At 45.1% G+C, this 19,721-nt stretch overlaps 2 protein-coding genes across 4 annotated transcripts in view; one reads left to right on the top strand and one right to left on the bottom strand.

The window, feature by feature from the left end:
- ZBTB25 (zinc finger and BTB domain containing 25) overlaps positions 1–286 on the top strand; it is a 43,566-nt gene extending 43,280 nt beyond the window's left edge. The window contains exon 5 of one of the 2 annotated variants that reach the window (XM_047797898.1): positions 63–286. In XM_047797898.1, the coding sequence (XP_047653854.1) occupies positions 63–86 (24 nt within the window). In that variant the 3' untranslated portion in view covers positions 87–286. The remainder of the gene's footprint in view (positions 1–62) is intronic. The other variant, XM_047797892.1, reaches the window with a different exon arrangement.
- MTHFD1 (methylenetetrahydrofolate dehydrogenase, cyclohydrolase and formyltetrahydrofolate synthetase 1) overlaps positions 1–19,721 on the bottom strand; it is a 61,809-nt gene that overhangs the window by 1,425 nt on the left and 40,663 nt on the right. For both annotated transcript variants that reach the window (XM_047797888.1, XM_047797887.1), the window contains exons 17-27: positions 17,385–17,461; positions 16,627–16,767; positions 15,012–15,080; positions 14,611–14,722; positions 14,387–14,526; positions 11,503–11,544; positions 9,178–9,278; positions 8,175–8,352; positions 5,444–5,551; positions 4,759–4,911; positions 453–546 (exon numbers count right to left, since the gene is read on the bottom strand). In XM_047797888.1, coding sequence (XP_047653844.1) covers positions 457–546; positions 4,759–4,911; positions 5,444–5,551; positions 8,175–8,352; positions 9,178–9,278; positions 11,503–11,544; positions 14,387–14,526; positions 14,611–14,722; positions 15,012–15,080; positions 16,627–16,767; positions 17,385–17,461 — 1,211 coding nt within the window. In that variant the 3' untranslated portion in view covers positions 453–456. The remainder of the gene's footprint in view (positions 1–452; positions 547–4,758; positions 4,912–5,443; positions 5,552–8,174; positions 8,353–9,177; positions 9,279–11,502; positions 11,545–14,386; positions 14,527–14,610; positions 14,723–15,011; positions 15,081–16,626; positions 16,768–17,384; positions 17,462–19,721) is intronic.

The raw sequence follows: 19,721 nt of genomic DNA, 5'->3' as shown, positions 1-19,721 counted from the left end.
GTGGGTGGGTTAACCGCCGAGCCATGATGGAACTCCTAAACTGGCCCTTTTCTATTTTCCAGGACGTTTACTCACTTTCTGGTTAACTCTCTATTCGGAGTATCCAGACCTTCTGCTCCTGCCTCCACTGTGCCATCAACTCCAAGCCTGGAGCCTCCTGGGGCTCTACAGAGGAGCTCTGCCCTCCACTGCGGTTCCTCCCAAGCTTATTCTCCCCTATACTGCCAAACTGTGATGAACTGTGTTCTTCCAAAAGCATATTGAAATATAAATATTTCATTCATCAGTTACTGCCAACTCTCATTACTGCCCCCTCTCCTCTCAGAGATGTCTGGAAAGGAATCTTCCGCAAGTGTTACATTTACATTTTCATAGTTTTAGTTGGGAGTCCTATAATTCATAAATATGCCCCATGAGGGAAAAAAGCAAAACTTTCACCAGTAATAGCTCACCTGTTTAGAACAGCCCATTCACCTGCTCAGTTTCAGGGTCCAAATCGATGTCATAGAAACAGGGCCGGGTAGGGAGTCCAGGCATGGTGCTCATCTAGGAGATGTGAAATAGTATTAAAAACACACATAACATCAGCTTTCTTTTCCCACCTTCCCTTCAGCTAGAAAGCTTAAGGCACCAAGACAGAATATTATTTTAGAGTTATCCATAAAGTGACACTCTCCATGTTACATCTTAAAAATCAAGTCACTGATCCAGTTATGATCTCAGAGAAACCCCCGAGTCCTCCAGCAAATCACACGCCAAGCTTTGCTATGAGCTCTATATGGACAGTGGCAACAAGAGGTAGAGCAGGGGAGTGCCCATCATGGCACAGCAGAAACGAATCCGACTAGGCACCATGAGGTTGCGGGTTTGATCCTTGGCCTTGCTCAGTGGGTTAAGGATCCAGCATTGTCATGAGCTGTGGTGTAGGTCACAGACGCGGCTAGGATCCTGCATTGCTGTGGCTGTGGCGTAGGCTGGTAGCAGTAGCTCCCATTGGACCCCTAGCCTGGGAGCCTCCATATACCATGGGTGCGGCCCTAAAAAGCAAACAAACAAACAAACAAAAAAAAAACGAACAACAAAAAATGAGAGGTAGAGGAGGCTCTTCCACCTCCCTTCGACGATGGCAGGTGCTGGGGAAGCTGAGGAGTCAGTTATTCACCCTTCAGTTCTCACATCTCAGGACAAAAGGAGATGCAGGGCTTGTCTGCTGTGTAACTTTGTTTTAATGAGTCTTGTGTAGGTAACCATATTATTTTTGCTTCAGCAACACAACACTAGGAATCAGTATCCTTTAACTTGGGCCAAGACATTTTTGTATACAATCTAGATGGTTTTACAATCTCTGTTCTTACCGGTCCAATTTGGCCTCCTAAACCTGAATTTGCAGTGCTATGGATTGTATTTACACCTATTTCTTTTTCTAAAGGGCTGGCTTTGACAAACATCTATTTAGATATAAATGCGCTAGGCTTGTAAGTGAACACTCGATATATTTTAATCTGTAACAAAGTTCTTTATAACGAATACACAAAAATTCCAAATCAGATCTAGACAGGAAAAGAGTTTAAACAGAACTTCTGTCGCGAGACATGTTTCTACAATATTTTCTTAGCCTCTTTGCTGAAAACTCCATCTTGTCCTGCTTTACTTTACCCCATCTTCCTGCTTGAAAAACAGTCACAGTACTGGTAAATGACTTAAGCTTAAGAACAAAGACCTAAAGGCATAAGTTATTCATAGGGTCAGCTGAATGAGGACATAATGTGTCGGTCTAGGCTCGCTAGACCTGTGCATGTTGGCACACCGTCTGCACAAGCAGGATATGTCCTCTAAGGAATAAGAGAAAGAGGAACCTCATGGCCAAGTGGTTTATGAGCGGTCGTTAGCAGAATATGCATTAGCAAAGAGAACCGACGTGCAAACCTAGGCACACAGGGTTGCTGCAGAGAGGCGTGCAGAAGCACAGTGAGGATTCTCTGGAATGCTATGCATAGGTAGCTTCCTCAAATGCTAATGATTGTTATGTGCCTAAAGGTCAGAGTAAAAGCTTAACCTTCTACCAGCTAAGTGACTTTTAAAATAATAAAAGAACTCATAAAATAATAAACAAACCCTATATCTTCCACCCGTAGCCCCCTCCTCACTTGACCAAATCCTAAAGAGCATAACAAAAGCAGTGTGGTTTCCAGAGGCGGCGCTCTTGGTCCCTGAGACCTTGAGTCCCCTGGTTCCCACCTTTACTTAAGATAAATGTCTCCGTGTCTTGTTTTATGTTAACTTATTTCCTTAAGTTTCACAGCACCCATGCTTCAGCCCCATCCTGCTGAGCTGGACTCAGCGAACTTTAAAAATGTCATAGAAAAGGATTAGTCACCTTCCATAATACAAAACACTATTACTTTAGAAAACCCGAATCTGACATCTAGGTACCAATCAATACTCCATAGGATATACTAAGGGAGCTGACATCAGTCTCTATTCTCAAATTCTGTAAGAAATACGCAACTGCTGAGTATGGGGACAAGTAGGAAAAAGGAAGGGCGACTGGCTGGTCCTCAGGCCACGCAGAAGAGCCTAAAGATGACACTATAAAGATGAAAGACAAGGGCCCACTGATGTAGGTACACACGAGCTGTTGGCAGAAAACTCTGAAGATGGTTCCCAAAACAGTGATTAGGAGGATTTTCAGTACTTTTACTCTTTTCCAAAGAGGATTTTCCCCCCATATTGATAATCAGAAATTTTTTTTTTTTTTTTTTTTGCTATTTCTTTGGGCCGCACCCGCGGCATATGGAGGTTCCCAGGCTAGGGGTCGAATCGGAGCTGTAGCCACCAGCCTACACCAGAGCCACAGCAACGCGGGATCCGAGCCGCGTCTGCAACCTACACCACAGCTCACGGCAACGCCGGATCGGTAACCCACTGAGCAAGGGCAGGGACCGAACCCGCAACCTCATGGTTCCTAGTTGGATTCGTTAACCACTGCGCCACGATGGGAACTCCCAGAAAACTTTTTTAAATGAAAAGGTCATGCGACATACACATAGGGACTTAGAAGTCATCACACCTTGCACTAACATGCTCAAACACTCTGAGTCCTATTCAGGCCCCAACAGCAATTAGAAAGTGTGAAGAAGAGTAATTGTTAAGCCCTCTAGGTTAAGTGTGGAGATGTCTTGGTCCAAGTTGGCTTTAGACAAGAGTTTGAGTTTTAGATGAGGCAGTTTGTTTTAGACGAGAAAGTTGAGCTGGGCAGGCTGCGTTTCTCTCCGAACTGCAGGCCTGACACTTTCAGTTTTGCTTCCATCTCTACAGTCAGCCCCTGCACGCACACATCAGAGGGGACTTTCAGCTGCCAGTCGCGCTGACAGTTTTTCCAGAAACAACACACGTTTCTGTAATATTCAAGGTGCTGGGTAAATGGTTTCACATTCCTATTAAAAGCAGAATTTCTACAAACCCCAATGACTGATGAACATCATAACAGAGAGACCCCTCCTGCCTCTGGAGGGGCCGAGGGCACCAGTTTGCAGGCACCTGTCTGATCACCACTGTTATGTGGTGACACTGCCCCACAGAGAGCTTTACAGGAGGAGGGTCACCTCTTTAATAACTCGCCTAAGGCCAAAAGTGGGGTTGGCCTTAGTGTTAGGTACTTTTGATTATAATACCGCTTCCTACCCCTTTCCCACTATGCTGAAAGAACAGCATAGCTCCCAAAGGCAATCCACTGGTTTCTTTTACTCATGTATTGGCTTAGTTTACTGTTTTGATCTTGTATTGCAGGAATGTACAATCTGCAGATGTCAGATACTGGGCGGATCTACGGGAAAAACCTGGGCACAGGATCAGTGATGCCTCCAAACAGCAATAATGTCCTTAAGCTTTCCTCTACCTCCCTATTAGCAATTTTCCTCTTTTAATATACATAAAAACCTTTAAGATAAGAAAGCATTTGATAATTCATCTCAAAGTATAAATAACCTCACCTTTCATATCCAAAGGTTTTGTTTATATTTTAATGGGGAAATTCTTTACTCAAAAATGCTGAATTCCCTGAATTTATTAAGGCATAAGCTCCAGGCCTGTCAAGAAGACCCAGGAGGGGCAGAGCCTCCAAGGGGCTGTTGGGAGGGTTGAGCCAGCTGCGATTACATATAAGCACCACGGCCTATGAATCAGGCCCATCCTAGACTCAGTGAAGGTCATACTGCCACTGGGAGACAGAATTATTATTCAGTACAAGCAGTCATGACATCATCCTTGAATGGACACCAAGATGGTCCATGACAAGACGATTAATCATAATGGGCCCAGCTCCAACCTTCTCCTCAGCAATGAACTCTGCTAACTCGGCATTTGTGTGATGGCTGAGGCCATTGATTTACGGCTCAAGCACTGGAGTTAAGAAGCAGAGGTGAGGAGTTCCCGTTGTGCTCAGGGGTAATGAACCCGACTAGTGTCCATGGGGATGTGGGTTCGATCCCTGGCCTCACTCAGTGGGTTAAGGATCCAGCGTGGCCGTGAGCTGTAGTGTAGGTGGCAGACACAGCTTGGATCCCACGTTGCTGTGGCTGTGGTGTAGGCCAGCAGCTGCAGCTCTGATTCTACCCTTAGCCTGGGAACTTCCATATGACACAGGTATGGCCCTAAAAAGCAAAAAAATAAATAAGTAAATATTTTTAAAAAAGCAAAAATAAAGAAAAAGAAGCAGAGGTGAATAGGTGGCCCTCCCTGCCTGCAGCACTCACTCACCGTTCCCACCAAGGGGTACAGAAAGCCAGCCCCAACACTTGCACGGATGTCTCGAATGGGCAGGACGAAGCCCGTGGGCACGCCTTTTTGCTCTGGGTTGTGCGACAAGGACAGGTGTGTCTTGGCCATGCAGATGGGCAGATTCCCAAAGCCCTAGGAAAAGACAGGAACAGAAGTGGGACAAGTGAGAGGCTGACAAGGCAACAGAGAACGTGTGGGCACTGTCATGATATGGCTTCTGTGATTTATCAGAACATCCAACTTCCTCTAACTCATCTCCACGTCACTGCCCTCCTCCAGCTTAGTTATCATAGATTAAAAGCCTTTGTTGGGTAAAGGAGGTACTCACAACCGTATTCCACAAGTGAATATTTCACTTTCATTTATATAACCAATTAACAATGAGGGTGTGGGGCAGAGGTGAACACACAACTACAGGCAGGCTCTCAACACTTTAGTAAAACATCCCATATTTCCTCGTGGCTTTTCCACGCACTCATGTGCCACCTCTGGGTGGATAAAGACTTTGGGATAGGACCACCTAATCCAAGCCCAGTACTTAGGAAGGGAGAAGGCTGCCGCCCAGAGAAGGGAAGCAGTGCCTGGCAAAGCTGGGAATATGCACGCATTGACTCCAGGGCCTGTTTTATAAAGAGCTGAAAGAACCAACCAACCAACCATTTACCTGCTTTGTGTAGACTTCAGCTTTGTGCTGTGCTTCAGGGAGCAATTCAATGTCATCTGCCCCATAGATCTTCTGTGCAATGATCCTGATTTTATCCTCAACTGGGAGCTGATGGGAAGAGAGGGGAGACCATGATCAGATACACATGAGGACACATACTCTTACTTCTGGCTGTGCTCCAGGTCAGAGTCCCCGAAAGGGCCAGGGATGTGTTTTATACACGTACATAGACAGGCAAATAGTTTGAAGTTTATTGGATTAGAAACTTTTTCTTTTTACTATCAAGCCTCAGATTTTCTAAGTGGGAAATGTCCCACAGGTGTAAAGTTACTGTGTGTATGTATCTAGGACCTCACTAAGGAATCATAAATGACACTGCTAACTATTCAAAAATAAAAAATAATGCCCTAATGCTAATAAAGATCAGCCTCCTCTCAAAGCTGGGCTGGGACAGTGTTTATGAAATCAAACAACCTATCCCTGGTATGTGGGAGGGGGCTGATGCCAACAACACACATATACATATTTTTTGGTCTTTTTTATCTTTTTAGGGCCACATCCATGGCATGTGGAGGTTCCCAGGCTAGAGGTCAAATCGGAGCTGTAGCCACCAGCCTACACCAGAGCCACAGCAACTCGGGATCTGAGACATGTCTGCGACCTACACCACAGCTCATGGCAACGCTGGATCCTTAACCCACTGAGCGAGGTCAGGGATCAAACCCGCAACCTCATGGTTCCTAGTCAGATTCGCTAACCACTGAGTCACGAGGGGAACTCCGAACACACATTTTGATTGTTAACTGCTGTTGCTTACAAACAGTTATACAAACAAAATCATCTATATACTTAAAAAACAACCCAATGACTTATAGGATCAGCATGCCCTGGGAGTGGTGGGAGGAAAGGATACGTTTTCCGTGGCACCTTAAGCAAACAGTGTAGCAGACAGAGGCCATGCTCTAACCAGTGACCTCTAGGTCCAGTGAAGCACAGGGCTGCTTCCTCTGGGGCAAACCGTTCAGAAATGGGGCCTGGCCTCTTAAATGCTGCTACAGCCTAGTTCAAGGCATGAAGATTCAGAGCAAACAGCAACAGGGACAAAATGCTTAATGGAAATGGTAAGGCCTGCTACTCACAGGTAGCAGATCACTAAAATCAGGCATCAGACTCTATGCTCCCAAGTAACTAAGGCTAAAAGAACACACTGGGTGCATTTTGTTTTTTTGAAAGGAATAATAACCTATGCATGAAAAGAAACATTTGCTTTAGGACCAAACAGTGATAATTTACAAAGGGGCTTTGTATAAAGGATATGAATTAAGCAACTGTTCAATCACGGCTTTTTAAAGATGCAGTAGAGATTACTTTCATATGCCTCTTATAACTGGAGCTCTAAAAATGCCAAGGCACATTGAGAACTTCTGAAGCAGAAGTACTTTTGCTGAGGGGTGATTAAAACCAACAGATGCTGAATAAGACAAAAAGTGGCAGCCTCCTGTTTTTTTCCCCAGAACAGAGTTCCAAGCAGAAGTGGGTTATGACATCCTCATTACCCTACTCCTTCCACGCCTCCTGTCTGCCCTCAAGGACTGGGGGTACCCACTTAGGCACATTGGATGGGGGCTTAGCGAGGGTGCCTATAAATGCTCTATACTTGTATTTCAATTTGTTGATGGCATTTCCTATAAAGATGGTTGGTTGTATAGGTTTTCAAACCAGACCGGAAAACTAAAGGGCAACAGGAAAAAGTCTGTATCGATAGGAGAACATTTATTAACTGTAATTAAGATATAAGTGCATTACATCTGAAAGGACAAAGAAAACAAGAATATGTTAAAAATCCGAGAGCAACAGGGTTTCTTCCTTCTATCTTTTTATGGCTGTTTTTTTAAAATTACTCAATGAATTTATTACATTTATAGTTGTACAATGACCATCACAAATCTATGATCATCTTCTAAAACCAAGCCAAGAAGCAGCCGAGTTAGTCCGAGCAGAACTAGCTGCAACATCCATCCCATGTTCCTAACAAAGTTTCCGACTGCTGTGGACATCCTACTTCATGTCCAGCCACATCCTGAAACAAATGGACAGAGAACTGAAAAAGAAATACAAGCCTATAATAAACAATTTTTCTGTGAACTAACTTTATACTGTATCCCAGAATAAGCAGTGCTTCTGCCTGGCTCAGAGGTATTCAAATTTACTCAGTGAAGGAAAGAAGGCTGAAGCCTGCCAGGGAGCGTTGGTTTTGCACCTGAATGCTTCTCTGAACCTGAGGCAGCCGGGTACCAGGAAATGCACTCAGGACCACACTGCTTTCCCCTGTACCAGGAGGAGGTCAGAAAACACCTCGGAGCTTGATGTAGCCCCTGGCCAATTCACCCTATCATGGCTGGTGCCTTGGGTTAAAGGCTGTAGTGAGTTATACTCTTGGCTCTATATGTTACCCTTTCTCTCGCCAGGACTGTACCGTGGGCCTTTTCGAGTTAGGATATGAGCCAACCTAGCGGGGCGTTCTTGCCTAGATCCTGTCCTCTGTAAGCAGCAATATGCGTTGATAAGAAAGCTGCCTGGAGTTCAGAGTCCAGGCTGTGGTGGGTTATAACTCACCTAAGAGGGAATCAAACCTACAGCTCGAAGCTGCTAAACACAGGCTCTAAACAAAAGCAGCCATACAGAAACGTCACTGTGCTTTTGGCTTTTTTGCATACAGCAGGTAACCCACCTCGAGGTCATAGAGGAGCTGGAAGTTGCTGGGAGCCTGAGCTGCTCTCTGGACGGCCTGAGCCAGCGCCAGGGCGCCCTTGCCCCCTTCTGCCCAGTGAGTGCACTTCACAGCATCAAAAGCCCCATGTTCCTTGGCGAGGCAGCTGACGAGGTCCAGCTCAGCCTCTGTATCTGTCCTGTAAAGGCAGTGCTTCATGTTAAAATACTGATGATGGCTGGAGAGGACAGAATCTGTCATGTTTTTTGCCGTTAAAATCCATGTGAATTACCCACTGATAAACGGACACTGATCAGGTAATACTGCCTGGGTTTGAATCCCGCCTCCCCAGTTTATCAGCTGGGTGACTTTCAGTCAGTTACTTAGACTTCGTGTTTTGGTTTCTACAAGGGTAGAATTTCACTGGGATGTCATGAGGCTTAGGTGGCAAATCTATGCAAAGTACTTAAAACATTCTAGGCACATCATAAGGGGTTGATGAAGACCAACTTTAAAAAATTTTTGCTTCCCACCTTGCTGTGGTTTGACCATCAGAATAAGATCAAAACTAGCACTATAATACCTAAACAACCCACACAAGTTCCTGTTCGCAAACACTTCCAGCTCCATACGTTTAACAATTTGTCAAGACACCATCCCACCAGATCTGGTGAAATAATGGAACTCTGTGCAGCTATGACCTTCTGTTAGCACGAAAGGCCTTTAGAGACCAAAAAAAGAACATGTAACTTCTGGCTTGTGTGTTTTGCACTTCACCTGGCGGAGAAGGGAACCCACAGGGGCCAAATCTGACACTCAGCAGGTGGGGTGACGAGTCCACTGTGACACATGCGGGATGTCCTATCACAGGCTCCCAACCAGGAGCCCTAAAGTGCAGGCTAAAAACCCAATCACAGTAACTGAAGAACAAAACAAAGCTAGGAGTTGGGCTGCCCAGTGAGCTGCAGGAGAGGCTGGCTGGCCATTTTCACGGTCCCCCTTGACTCTTATGCTTTGTACTTACTTAAAGGCATTCACAGCCACCACCACAGGAACTCCAAACATTCTGGCATTTTCAATTTGTTTCCTCAAGTTACTGAAGCCTTTTTCAACCAACTCCAGGTTCTGCAGAGACAACAGGAAAAGGTCTGTGAGGTCAAAGAATAGAACTGAACAGGTGGCAAGTTCCAGTTAAAAGGGAAACTGTCTCCTTGAGGCAGCAGCCACTCACTGTCAGGAGAGGCCAACAGAGAGCACTTCTCAGGCCGTGCCGAGGGTGCGCCAGGGCCCACAACGCTGCAGCGGAGTTGTGCCTGTGTCCTGGCTGCCCTGAAAGTGTGACATGTGCCAGTGCATCTGCTGTCATCACCCCATATCCTAACAACTCATTTGCCATTTGAGGGGAATCGGCTACCCTTAAACAAATTATATTTACAACCCCTGTTTTATAGGGTGTGTGTACTTACATGGTACAGTGATAGCATGGCACAGACCCTGCCATCAGAAGGGTGGAACTATTAATGATGCTTTCAAAGGCTTTAATGAACTCAACCATAAACCTTGTGTGTCAGAAATAAGATAAATGGCATCTTCAAGAACTCAATACAATCATGAAATTCAACGTAATGGAGGAAACACTATAAAATATGCTTCTTGGGGCACTGCTTGCAGTGCTGGAAAACTGCAAACACCACAAACCTTCAATAGAGGCCTGGGCCAGTGCATTATGATAACACACTCAATAAATATGTATTATGTACATGTTATGAAAGTGAGATAATATGTATTAGCATGGAACCTCTTGAAGATGTACTAAAACTGCAACACTATGAAGAGCTCAATTAATTCCATTTTTGGACAAATACAAAAATACATGTGCATATTCATGAAATTTTTTTAAATGTTGAGAGATATGCACCAAATTGTTAACAGGGGACTCAAATCATATATATTATATTCTTGTGTAATTTTTTAAAAAAGGGTATGTAACTAAGCTTAAAATGCATTAAAAATTTTTAAATGAAAATACCATAGTCTTATATAAAAATATGCACCTCAGATGATGAGTAAAACCTAGCAGTAATACCGCTTAGTTTCATAAAATAGCAGAAAAAAGGGTAAGACAAAGACAGAAAACAAGTGAGATCATTATAAACATGACTTATGCTTTTCTTCCCTTCAGGAATTGAAAACAGAGACTAGAATTTAGTTGATCTTCTAAAGAGCACAGCTAATTCCTTACCTCTAGTCACATGAAAACCAATTAATATGTTAGACTGACTGAGAACAGTTTTAAATAAGTAGACTTTCTTAAATGAAGACACCAGCTGGGCCAGTTAGGGGCAGTCACTCTAATTAGACACAGGAAAGGCTGTGGGGTGGCAGGAGGGCCAGAACTGTGAATTCCCCTCCTACGCGTGAATCAGACAAATGACCATAAAAGGCGAATCACAGCTCAGGAGACAGGCAGACTCAAGGAACCAGCAACTCTTTTCTAGCTGCTTTTGAATCACTTCACTGGGGGGGATGAAAAGTGACCCTGTACTGCTTGACAATTTAAAAGCCTCCCAAAAAGGCAGAAAACTGTCAACAATGATAGCAGCTGATCTGACCATCTCTCATGCTGGCCTCTGTCTCACGTGACCACCCCAAACTGGCACTGGAGATGTTTCTTTGACAGTAAATGATGTAACTATGAAAAGGTTCATGCTCACAATCCTTTGAGCTCCTGCCTGATGTTATAAACCAAATCGGCTTATGAAAAATTTGCCTAGAAAAATAATCAGGACCATATCTTGGTCCTTTCTTTAATGTAGATTTAAATTTGAAGAAAAAGCATTGCAAAAAAAGGTCCCTCCTTGCTTCTGATTTGAATGGGACTTGGGAATCAGCCAATCAATGCAGGGAAGACAAGGAAACGCCCATTAGCTTAGGGCAGGGTTCCCCACCCTCAGCACTACTGACATTGGGCCAAATATTTCTTCGTAGGAGGGTGTGTCCTATGCCCTGTAACGCCCCTGGCCTCTACCTACTGGATGCCAGTAGCGCTCCCCACCTCCAGCTGTAACAAGAAAAGATGTCTCTAGACACGGCCAGATGTCCCAGGGTGAGGGGAACTGCTCCTGGTTGAAAACCAACCACTGGTCAAGGGGACTGGTTTTACTGACATCCTATGTGGGCGATTGTTTTATGAGGCATTTCTTCCCTGTTTCATTTAATCCAGTTCTTCAGCACACTGCAGGCCTGTGAGCACCCTTTGCTCCTAGGAGCCACCCTGGGCTATCGGGGCGACCCACTCATTTCTATAAGAGCCAGGCTAGGGCAAGTAATTAGAAGTGACTGAGGTTACCTCCTCTATGTAAGCCTTGGGAAGAGGAAGTCCAGCAGTAACCTGGAAGGAAAAGAAGCAAAGTCAGAGGCATTCTCTACTTACACTTGGGTTTCAGCTTAAAACGGTGCTTTGTCACATGTTAAAGGCCAGAAGCTGCATGCTCGCGGGGGGGAATACACGGCAGTAAAAGGATGTCTCCTGCCCTAAGGATTTAGGGCTTAAGACCAATACTACTGCACAGAACAAAAATGATTGCTCTTGAGTAGAGTGGGAGACCTTCGGGGCCTGGGTTAAAGAAGTGAGACAGGATGGATTACCAGGTGGGCAGGGGAAAGGCTGCGTTCCTAGTGGAGCACTAACCCCAGTGACTGAAGCACACAGCACTGGGGGCGGAAGTAAAGGTGAGTGTGGGGAAAGAGGCAGCCGGGAGCCCTGCACTATCCACTCTGAGACATCAGCCATGGGGCGTGAGATGCGCCTTGCAATGGGGTTCATGAGCCGGCCTGCAAAGCCAGCCCATGCCTTCGTGGAGCTGAACCGGGGCGCATAAGCAACACAAACAAGAGAGAAACAACACACGAGGATTTTCTTCCTCTACAGGTGTTCACTACTGCAGAGGTACCTGGTGGGTCAGCCCCCCACTGCATCCAATGGGGAAGTGCCTGGGGGGAAAGGTGCCAACTCTGGGGACCCCGCTGTGAGCAATGGAGAGCGATCAAGAAGCCTTCCACTTGCTCGGCTCCCTCTCCTCAGAGACACCACGGCGCTCCAACGCCAAAAGGGGCCACGGAGAGGCGGGGCAGGGAGCACGGGCCTCACGTGGCTGCCCCACCGGGCTGTGGGTAAAGCCCTCCTCTCCGTGCTGCCCGGTAATGGGCCCGCAGTAATTTTCAGACCATGAGATCAGGAGGAGAGAAGAAAAGAGGCGCAATGGCGTGAGGGTGAGCGAGGAGGTGCGAGAGACAGGAGTGTTGGCTACGAGCAGGAAGAACAAGAGAGTCGGTCCTGCGCTCCTGGCACAAAGGGGTGTCCTGGGTTAGGAGAGGTGTGCTGGGCTGTCAACACCGTGGTTCTCCCCTGAGCAGGGACCTAACCCTTTCACGGGGTCCAAGAGGTCAAGGCTGTTTCCAATGAGAATTCTAAGATATTACGGCTCTTTTCACTCTCAATCTTTCATTGAGTATACAGTGGGCTTTTCCAAAGATTACATGACAAGTGATATCACAACAGATCAAATGCTGAAAATGAGAAACCAGCAGTCTTCAATTAAGCCAGATACTGAAGAGCTCTGAAAACTGTACAATGCCTAAATGTTTTGGAAAATATAGTCACTTTTTTACTTTTTAAAAAGTTATATGTTAATATTTAATTAATATTTATGGGTGTTTTTTTTGGTTTGTTTGTTTTTGTTTTCTAGGGCCGCACCCACAGCACATGGATGTTCCCAGGCTAGGGGTTGAATAAGACCTGCAGCTTGCTGGCCTACACCACAGCCACAGCAACTTGGGATCCAAGCTGCATCTGCGACCTACACCACAGCTCATGGCAATGCTAGACCCTTAGTCCACTGAGCAAGGCCAGGGATCAAATCTGAGTCCTCACGGATACTAGTCAGGGTCATAACCCACTGAGCCACGATGGGAATTCCTATTTATGTTAACATTTAATTTCTAATATAGTATATATCAGTAGACATAACTCAGGTAAACAAAAGCTCTTTCAGACCCTTAAGTTCTGAGACCAGTATTCTTGAGAACTACTATATTAGGAAAAGCCCTGATCACTACACTAAGAAACCATGATTTTCTTCCGTAGGTGAGGGAGGTCTTATTTCTCTGGTTACAAGACCAGCTCCTGGAGGTTAGACATTTAATACTTCTTCAACTGATTTCTGAAAAAGAGTACCATGTCTTCACACAGAGGTGCTGAAGAAAAGGTACTAAAATAACAGAAAATAAAATACCATCTCTAAGTCGTGAGAATGCAGGAAAGTACAAAGTTCTGGTTGGAGCGGAAGATAACCTGTGCTCAGCACACCTGTCCCCCTCCCTCCACCCCTCACCCCCACTCCAGGCTGTCAGTGGCCCTGCCCAGCACACACCTCCCAATAAGGGCTGACCTCTATTTCCACTAAGTGGTTTGGCTGGTTGGCTGCCAAGGCCACCATTTAGAGGGTAATGGGGCTCAGATTTTATTTATTTATTTATTTATTTATTTTTTAGAAAATATTTGCTGGATGCTTCTATGGCTTATGGGTTATTATTATTATTATTATTATTTTTACTAGAATGGGGATAATGTTGTTTTGTTTTGTTTTTGTCTTTTTCCCTTTTCTAGGGCTGCACCTGCGGCATATGGAGGTTCCCAGGCTAGGGGTCCAATCAGAGCTGTGGCCACCGGCCTACACCACAGCCACAGCAGCACTGGATCCAAGCCGAGTCTGCGACCTACACCACAGCTCACAGCAACACCGGATCGTTAACCCACTGAGTGAGGCCAGGGATGGAACCCGCAACCTCATGGTTCCTAGTCAGATTTGTTAACCACTGTGCCATGACGGGAACTCCATGGGGTACAGATTTTAAAAGAACCAGTCTGAACAGAAAAGAGTTTAGAAGTATAGCCAAGCATGTCCTGCAGGGGGTTAGATATCATCAGATGCTTTCCTCGGAAAGGTGGGCCATGCAGCTGATCTTGGCCCTCTTAAAACGCCGCAAGCTGGCGCTGCCTGTGAGGGATGTGGCGGCTGGCACAAGAGCGGTGTGAACCCCGCGGCTTTTGGCACCCAGAGTCCTGAGGGTCAGAGCGACTTAACCAACAGACAGGCGCAAGTCGCTCAGCTTCCCTTGAGCCTTCGGGGCAGTTCTGAGAGAATCGGACTGTTCCAACCCCTGATCCTCACCGTGGGGCCACCTCCGTGCATTTTCAGAGCCCTGACAGTGGCAACAAGCACCACCACGTGAGGGCGGAGACCTGAATACCGGCACTTGATGTTAAAGAACTTTTCCATTCCAATGTCTGCTCCGAATCCTGCTTCAGTCACTGTAAAGAGAAAATCAGCTGTAAAAATCAACGCCCTTGACGTTCCAAGAAAAAGCCTACCACTGATGTGGCAAAAACACTCGCCTACAAACCCTTCGGGACCAACAAGCTTGAGTGCAATCCGGTCTGCAATGATGGACGAATTTCCGTGTGCGATGTTGGCAAACGGCCCGGCATGAACGAACACTGGGGTGCCCTGCGGACATCAAGACATGATGAGCGAAGCTGCCAAGCCTGCTTCAAAAAGGACCACACAATCAAGGGGCCCAAAGTTAGCTGCAGCCCAAGAGAAAAAGACTCCCCAGGGGAATGTACGAAGCCACCTCTTTTCTATTTCAGTAAGGTCCCAGTCACAACTGGGAGAAGGGATGGGCAGAAAGATGAGCGAGGAGAGGAGGTCTGACTGCCTGAGAAGAGTGGGCTTTACAGCCACCCTGCTCTGAAGGCAGGGGACCAGTCCGGGAAGGCAGAGTCACTCTCCTCACCTCTAATGTCTGCATGAGGTTGGGCTTGATGGCGTCCTTCATAAGTACCGTCAACGCTCCGCTCACACCCTATGAAACAAAGGCATGAAGGGGTAAGTCCCACCAGCAAAAAAGCAATCTTTTGAAGCCAAAATTCAACATTCTTAGGTCTCTCCTTTTTAGCCATCTTGGAGCAATCAGTACTTTTACCTAAACTAGATCATCCATGCATTTGTTTGCTTATTTTTCTGGATATACTATGCAGTTACCAATGATCTCAAGGGAGAACAGAGAAGGAAAATGACAGTCATTCACATGTAAATTCTGGAAAAGTACACAACCCTGGAAACAAGCCTCTTAATCAAGCTCTGTGGCTGATCGATGTGGGGAAGCCACTGCAGACTAATGTATAGCATGGAAATGCTAAGTCCTAGAGTACTGAATTATATGTAACTTTGGTGTCTGGGCAGAAATGGCTATAAACCAAATTCAGTATGTGTCGCCTGTACCTTACATGGAAAATTTACCCAGAAGTTCAATACCAACTCTTATATATCCGGTCCCTCTCCTAAGCCATTCAACCATAGGTGAACACAGTTATCAAAGCAAGATAAAGCTATATCTACTTATATTCAATTTAACGAGTCTCTAGGTTTCTGGCTTGTGTGTGAAAATTTAAACCAATTTCCTTTCTTACATACACTGACGATGAAAACACGAAATAAGAGTTCCCATTATGGCTCAGCAGTAATAAACCTGACTAGTATCCATGAGGATGCAGGTTTGATCCCTGGCCTTGCTCAGTGGGTTAAGAATCCAGCATTGCCATGAGCCGTAGCATAGGGCACAGATGCTGCTTGGTTCCAGCATTGCTATGGCTGTAGCATAGGCTGGTAGCTGTAGTTCTGATTTGACCCTAGCCTGGGAACTTCCATATGCCACTGGTGCAGCCCTTAAAAAAAAAAAAAAAAAAAAAAGACAAAAAGACACACACACACACAAAAACCAACAGGAAATAAATATCCCCCCTCTCCACTCTTCTAAATTCATCTAACAAACTGCTAATCGCAGGATCACAGGCCAACCATTGTGCTGTACATGCACCCAAACAGGCTTTTCAAAAATCTGTAAGATGATCCCAACTTCACACTTGTTACCACTTAGACAATTCAGAAATGCATCTAAAGTGGACAAGCAGCCTGGCAGGACCCTTAGAAGAACTGGCTGAGGTGTTCTCAGTGTGGTCAACAGCGTGGATGTGGTGCCCAAGAGCCTCACGACAAGAGGCCTCTGTGCAGGGAGGCCTGTCGGGAGGGGCCGAGGCGTGACCCCAGGATCAGCTCTAAGGGTCTCACTCAGACTCTTGACACTCTCTGAAACCCAAGTCAGACATCTGCTCTCGGAAATACTCACAGGTTGGACCTGTGGTCTATTCCTAGAGCACACCACCCATCATGTGGTATGAAGTACTTTTTAAAAATTTTATAACTATCTTTTAAGTAGAAAGAGCAAATACATCTATTAGTTAATTGCAGCTTCTGAAGTATGGCATAATTTTTGTTATCAGTAACCACTGAGAGACTCGAGGACAACAGACACAGATGGGTCACCGAGTCTGGAGTGCCCGGGTACCCACCAGATCTTCAGCACTGATGGGCTCCCCTTTCTTGCTGGATGCCACCACCATTTTGCTCAGTCTCTCTCTCATGTCTTCTAGAGAACTGGTGAGAGCCAGGACAGCCATGATTTCACTGGCCACAGAGATATCAAACTGCGCCTGTTGGCAGGGAAAAGACGCAACAGGGAAAACTGTTAAACCAGAAGCGTGGGTGCAAACGCAATCCTTGCTGGCATCCTGGGTTTAGTAAACATATAGCTTAAAAGGAAGGAAAAAGAATAGCACACAGAGACCTTGATAACCTTCCAATGGCAAAAATTTGTAATTAACTATTCTAAGACCTTGACTAGTCAATTTTTACAAATAAATGTTTTAGAAGGACCAACTGTCCCCGTGAAGGTGGCCTATAACCATGCAATTATGGCTTCCTTAACACACCAGGGACTAACATGGAAGCTTTTACACGGAAGAGACATACTGCAAAATGGCCACAGAAAAGAAGCAATTTTTATCAATTTATGTGCAATGATATTCACTTGGGGCTCTCCACCTCCAGGAAAAAAAATGCTGGGGGAAAAACACACAGGTGACACATGGGATTTACTGCAAAAGCTGTCAGGAGTGCTCAATACCACACACCTACTCGCTCCCATTTTAAAAGGGAGAAGGCAGAACAACACCTGGCAGTATCGATCGCCTGGGAGGAGACGGAGGAGCATAAAGCTGCAAGGAGCTAGTACACGAACTAACTGACGTAGAAAGGGACAGAGAGTTACCGTCCGTGCGTGCCCCTTCTCCGTGGGAGCCTGTCCAATTGTGATCTTCCTCAGGAATCTATCATTGGTATCCAACACTGCAGGAGAAAAGGAGGAGCCAGAAGAAAGATATGGTAGAGAGGGAAGAGAGGGGAGAGACAGCAGAAAGGGAAAAGGACCATAAAGTTAAAGGAACTAGCAGAATTTTTAAAGCAACAAGTTGAACTTAGTGACTGTAATACTGGATTTCAAAATTTATGGTACAGCTAGAATATGGGTCCAAGTTTAGAAATGATGTTCATATACCATTAATATGTAAGAATTGCAGGACTGTAGAGTGCCTAGATAATTAACTGAAAATCTGGACTCTATTTCAAAGCATATTCCGTATTTCATGAAAAATAGAGCATTCCACAGTTTTTCCCAAGGCCAAGGTTTGTGCTTTCCTGTGGGATGAGTCACAGACTTTCTATGACCCTGAGACAGACAAAGGCCATAAACATAGGGCAAGGGCGATGCCTTCTGAAGCAGGCTGAGTAACAGACCTCCTCTTTTCTCTAGCACACTTAGAAGAAATAATTTCCATTCTGATGACAGAACATCTATCGAATTGCTTACCAATAGCAAACATGGCAAACTTCAACCTAGTAACTAAGCTTTTTTTGGCCACACCAATGGCACATGGAAGTTCCTAGGCCAGGGATTGCATCTGAGCCATAGCAGTGACAATGCTGGATCCCCAACTCTCTAGGTCACCAGGGAACTCTCCTACTAACTAATCTTAATCTCACCTCCTAGGTCTAACTATCGTGAACATTTCAGTGTAATTCCCAATTTTGGTTTTTATATGACATGCTAAAAATAACAACAAAACACATAATGAACAACAGCAAACCAGTTCATATACTATTACAGTGGGTCAGAGAGGGGAGGCATTTTTAAGGTACCTGATAACATGCAAATTATTTTCCATAAACACTGTAGTAATTTAAACACTAAAAGCAGCGTCTTGTACAGCACTTGGAGATACACACAACCCAATTTGATAAATGAAGGATGTAATGCGTTGCTTGACACTACTCTTATTTTTCAAACAAAACAGTGTCAGGTTCCTTGTACCTAATTTCTGTGTATAAAATAGCCAGGCAATGAATATGATGCATTTTTTCCCCTGTCTGCTTCTACTTTCTTAGAAGGCATGGATTACACAAAGAAAAAGTGAATGAGATCTTCAAAATGGATCTTTAGCTTCTTCCTCATAAAATATTATACCATTTATAGTAAAGCCATTGACGCAAAGGAAGAGAAATATCAATGTGGTTTTAGGGACTGAGTTGTCTTAAAAATACCATTAGCTAGCACAGTTACTGAGCTAATGGCAATCAAAAAACTGTCAATAAATTGGTTGTTAGTTGTATTCCAAGCCACCTGGATGAAAATTCCTTCTTAGCAGTGATGGGGTTTAGATGGATGCACGGTTGGTACAAAATAAAACTCTAAGCCATGCTAGGTCTGCATAGAGAAAAGCAACATATGGCAGTGAAACCAGGCAACTCACTCACCAATTTGCTAAATGTTTAAACCTTGAAGGCTACCTACTTTGCTACACGAGTTTAACAAAATGAGGTAAAAAGGAGTAGGCAAGCTCCAGAGCTACAAGAGAAATCAAGTCACCTTTGCTAGACAAGAATTCTAAGAATAAAGGGCAACATGATTCAAGAGTGATTAAATATTACTTCTCTACTTCATGACGCCAAAACTTTCTGCATAAGATGAAATGTGCAAAATGTTATTTTTGGTTTATGCATGAACTTCCTTAAAACGATCCTCACGCCAGTCAACCCAGAGAGCCAGCAAAGTGTCCAACTAACCGAACAAAAGGAGGTTTGATTGCAGCTAAAAAGGAGATATGGCAACTTATTCATTTTTCTGGCCAAGGGTCAGAAGATGATGCTCATATACCATTAATATACAGGAATTAAAGACAGGGTGGCCAGAAAAATGAGTAAGCTGCCATGTTACTTAGACCTTAACAATGAAAACACCACACGTGAACTCTGGATCTCCCATTTACCAGCTTTTTTTTGTCTTTAAGGGCCACATCTGCAGCATATGGAGATTCCCAGGCTAGGGGTCGAATTGGAGCTACAGCTGCTGGCCTACACCACAGCTACAGCAACACAGGATCCGAGCCGCGTCTGCAACCTACACCACAGCTCATCACAACGCTGGATCCCCAACCCACTGAGCAAGGTCAGGGATCCAGCCCACATCCTCATGGGTACTAGTCGGATTTGTTTCCGCTCTGCCACAAGAGGAACTCCCATTTTTACCAGCTCGTAAGGAGGGCATGGGGCA

Source organism: Phacochoerus africanus, chromosome 9, assembly GCF_016906955.1.
Source record: "Phacochoerus africanus isolate WHEZ1 chromosome 9, ROS_Pafr_v1, whole genome shotgun sequence".
Lineage (NCBI taxonomy): Eukaryota > Metazoa > Chordata > Mammalia > Artiodactyla > Suidae > Phacochoerus > Phacochoerus africanus.
The sequence above is the reverse complement of the archived record's forward strand: the minus strand, read 5'-3'. Positions and strand labels throughout refer to the sequence as shown.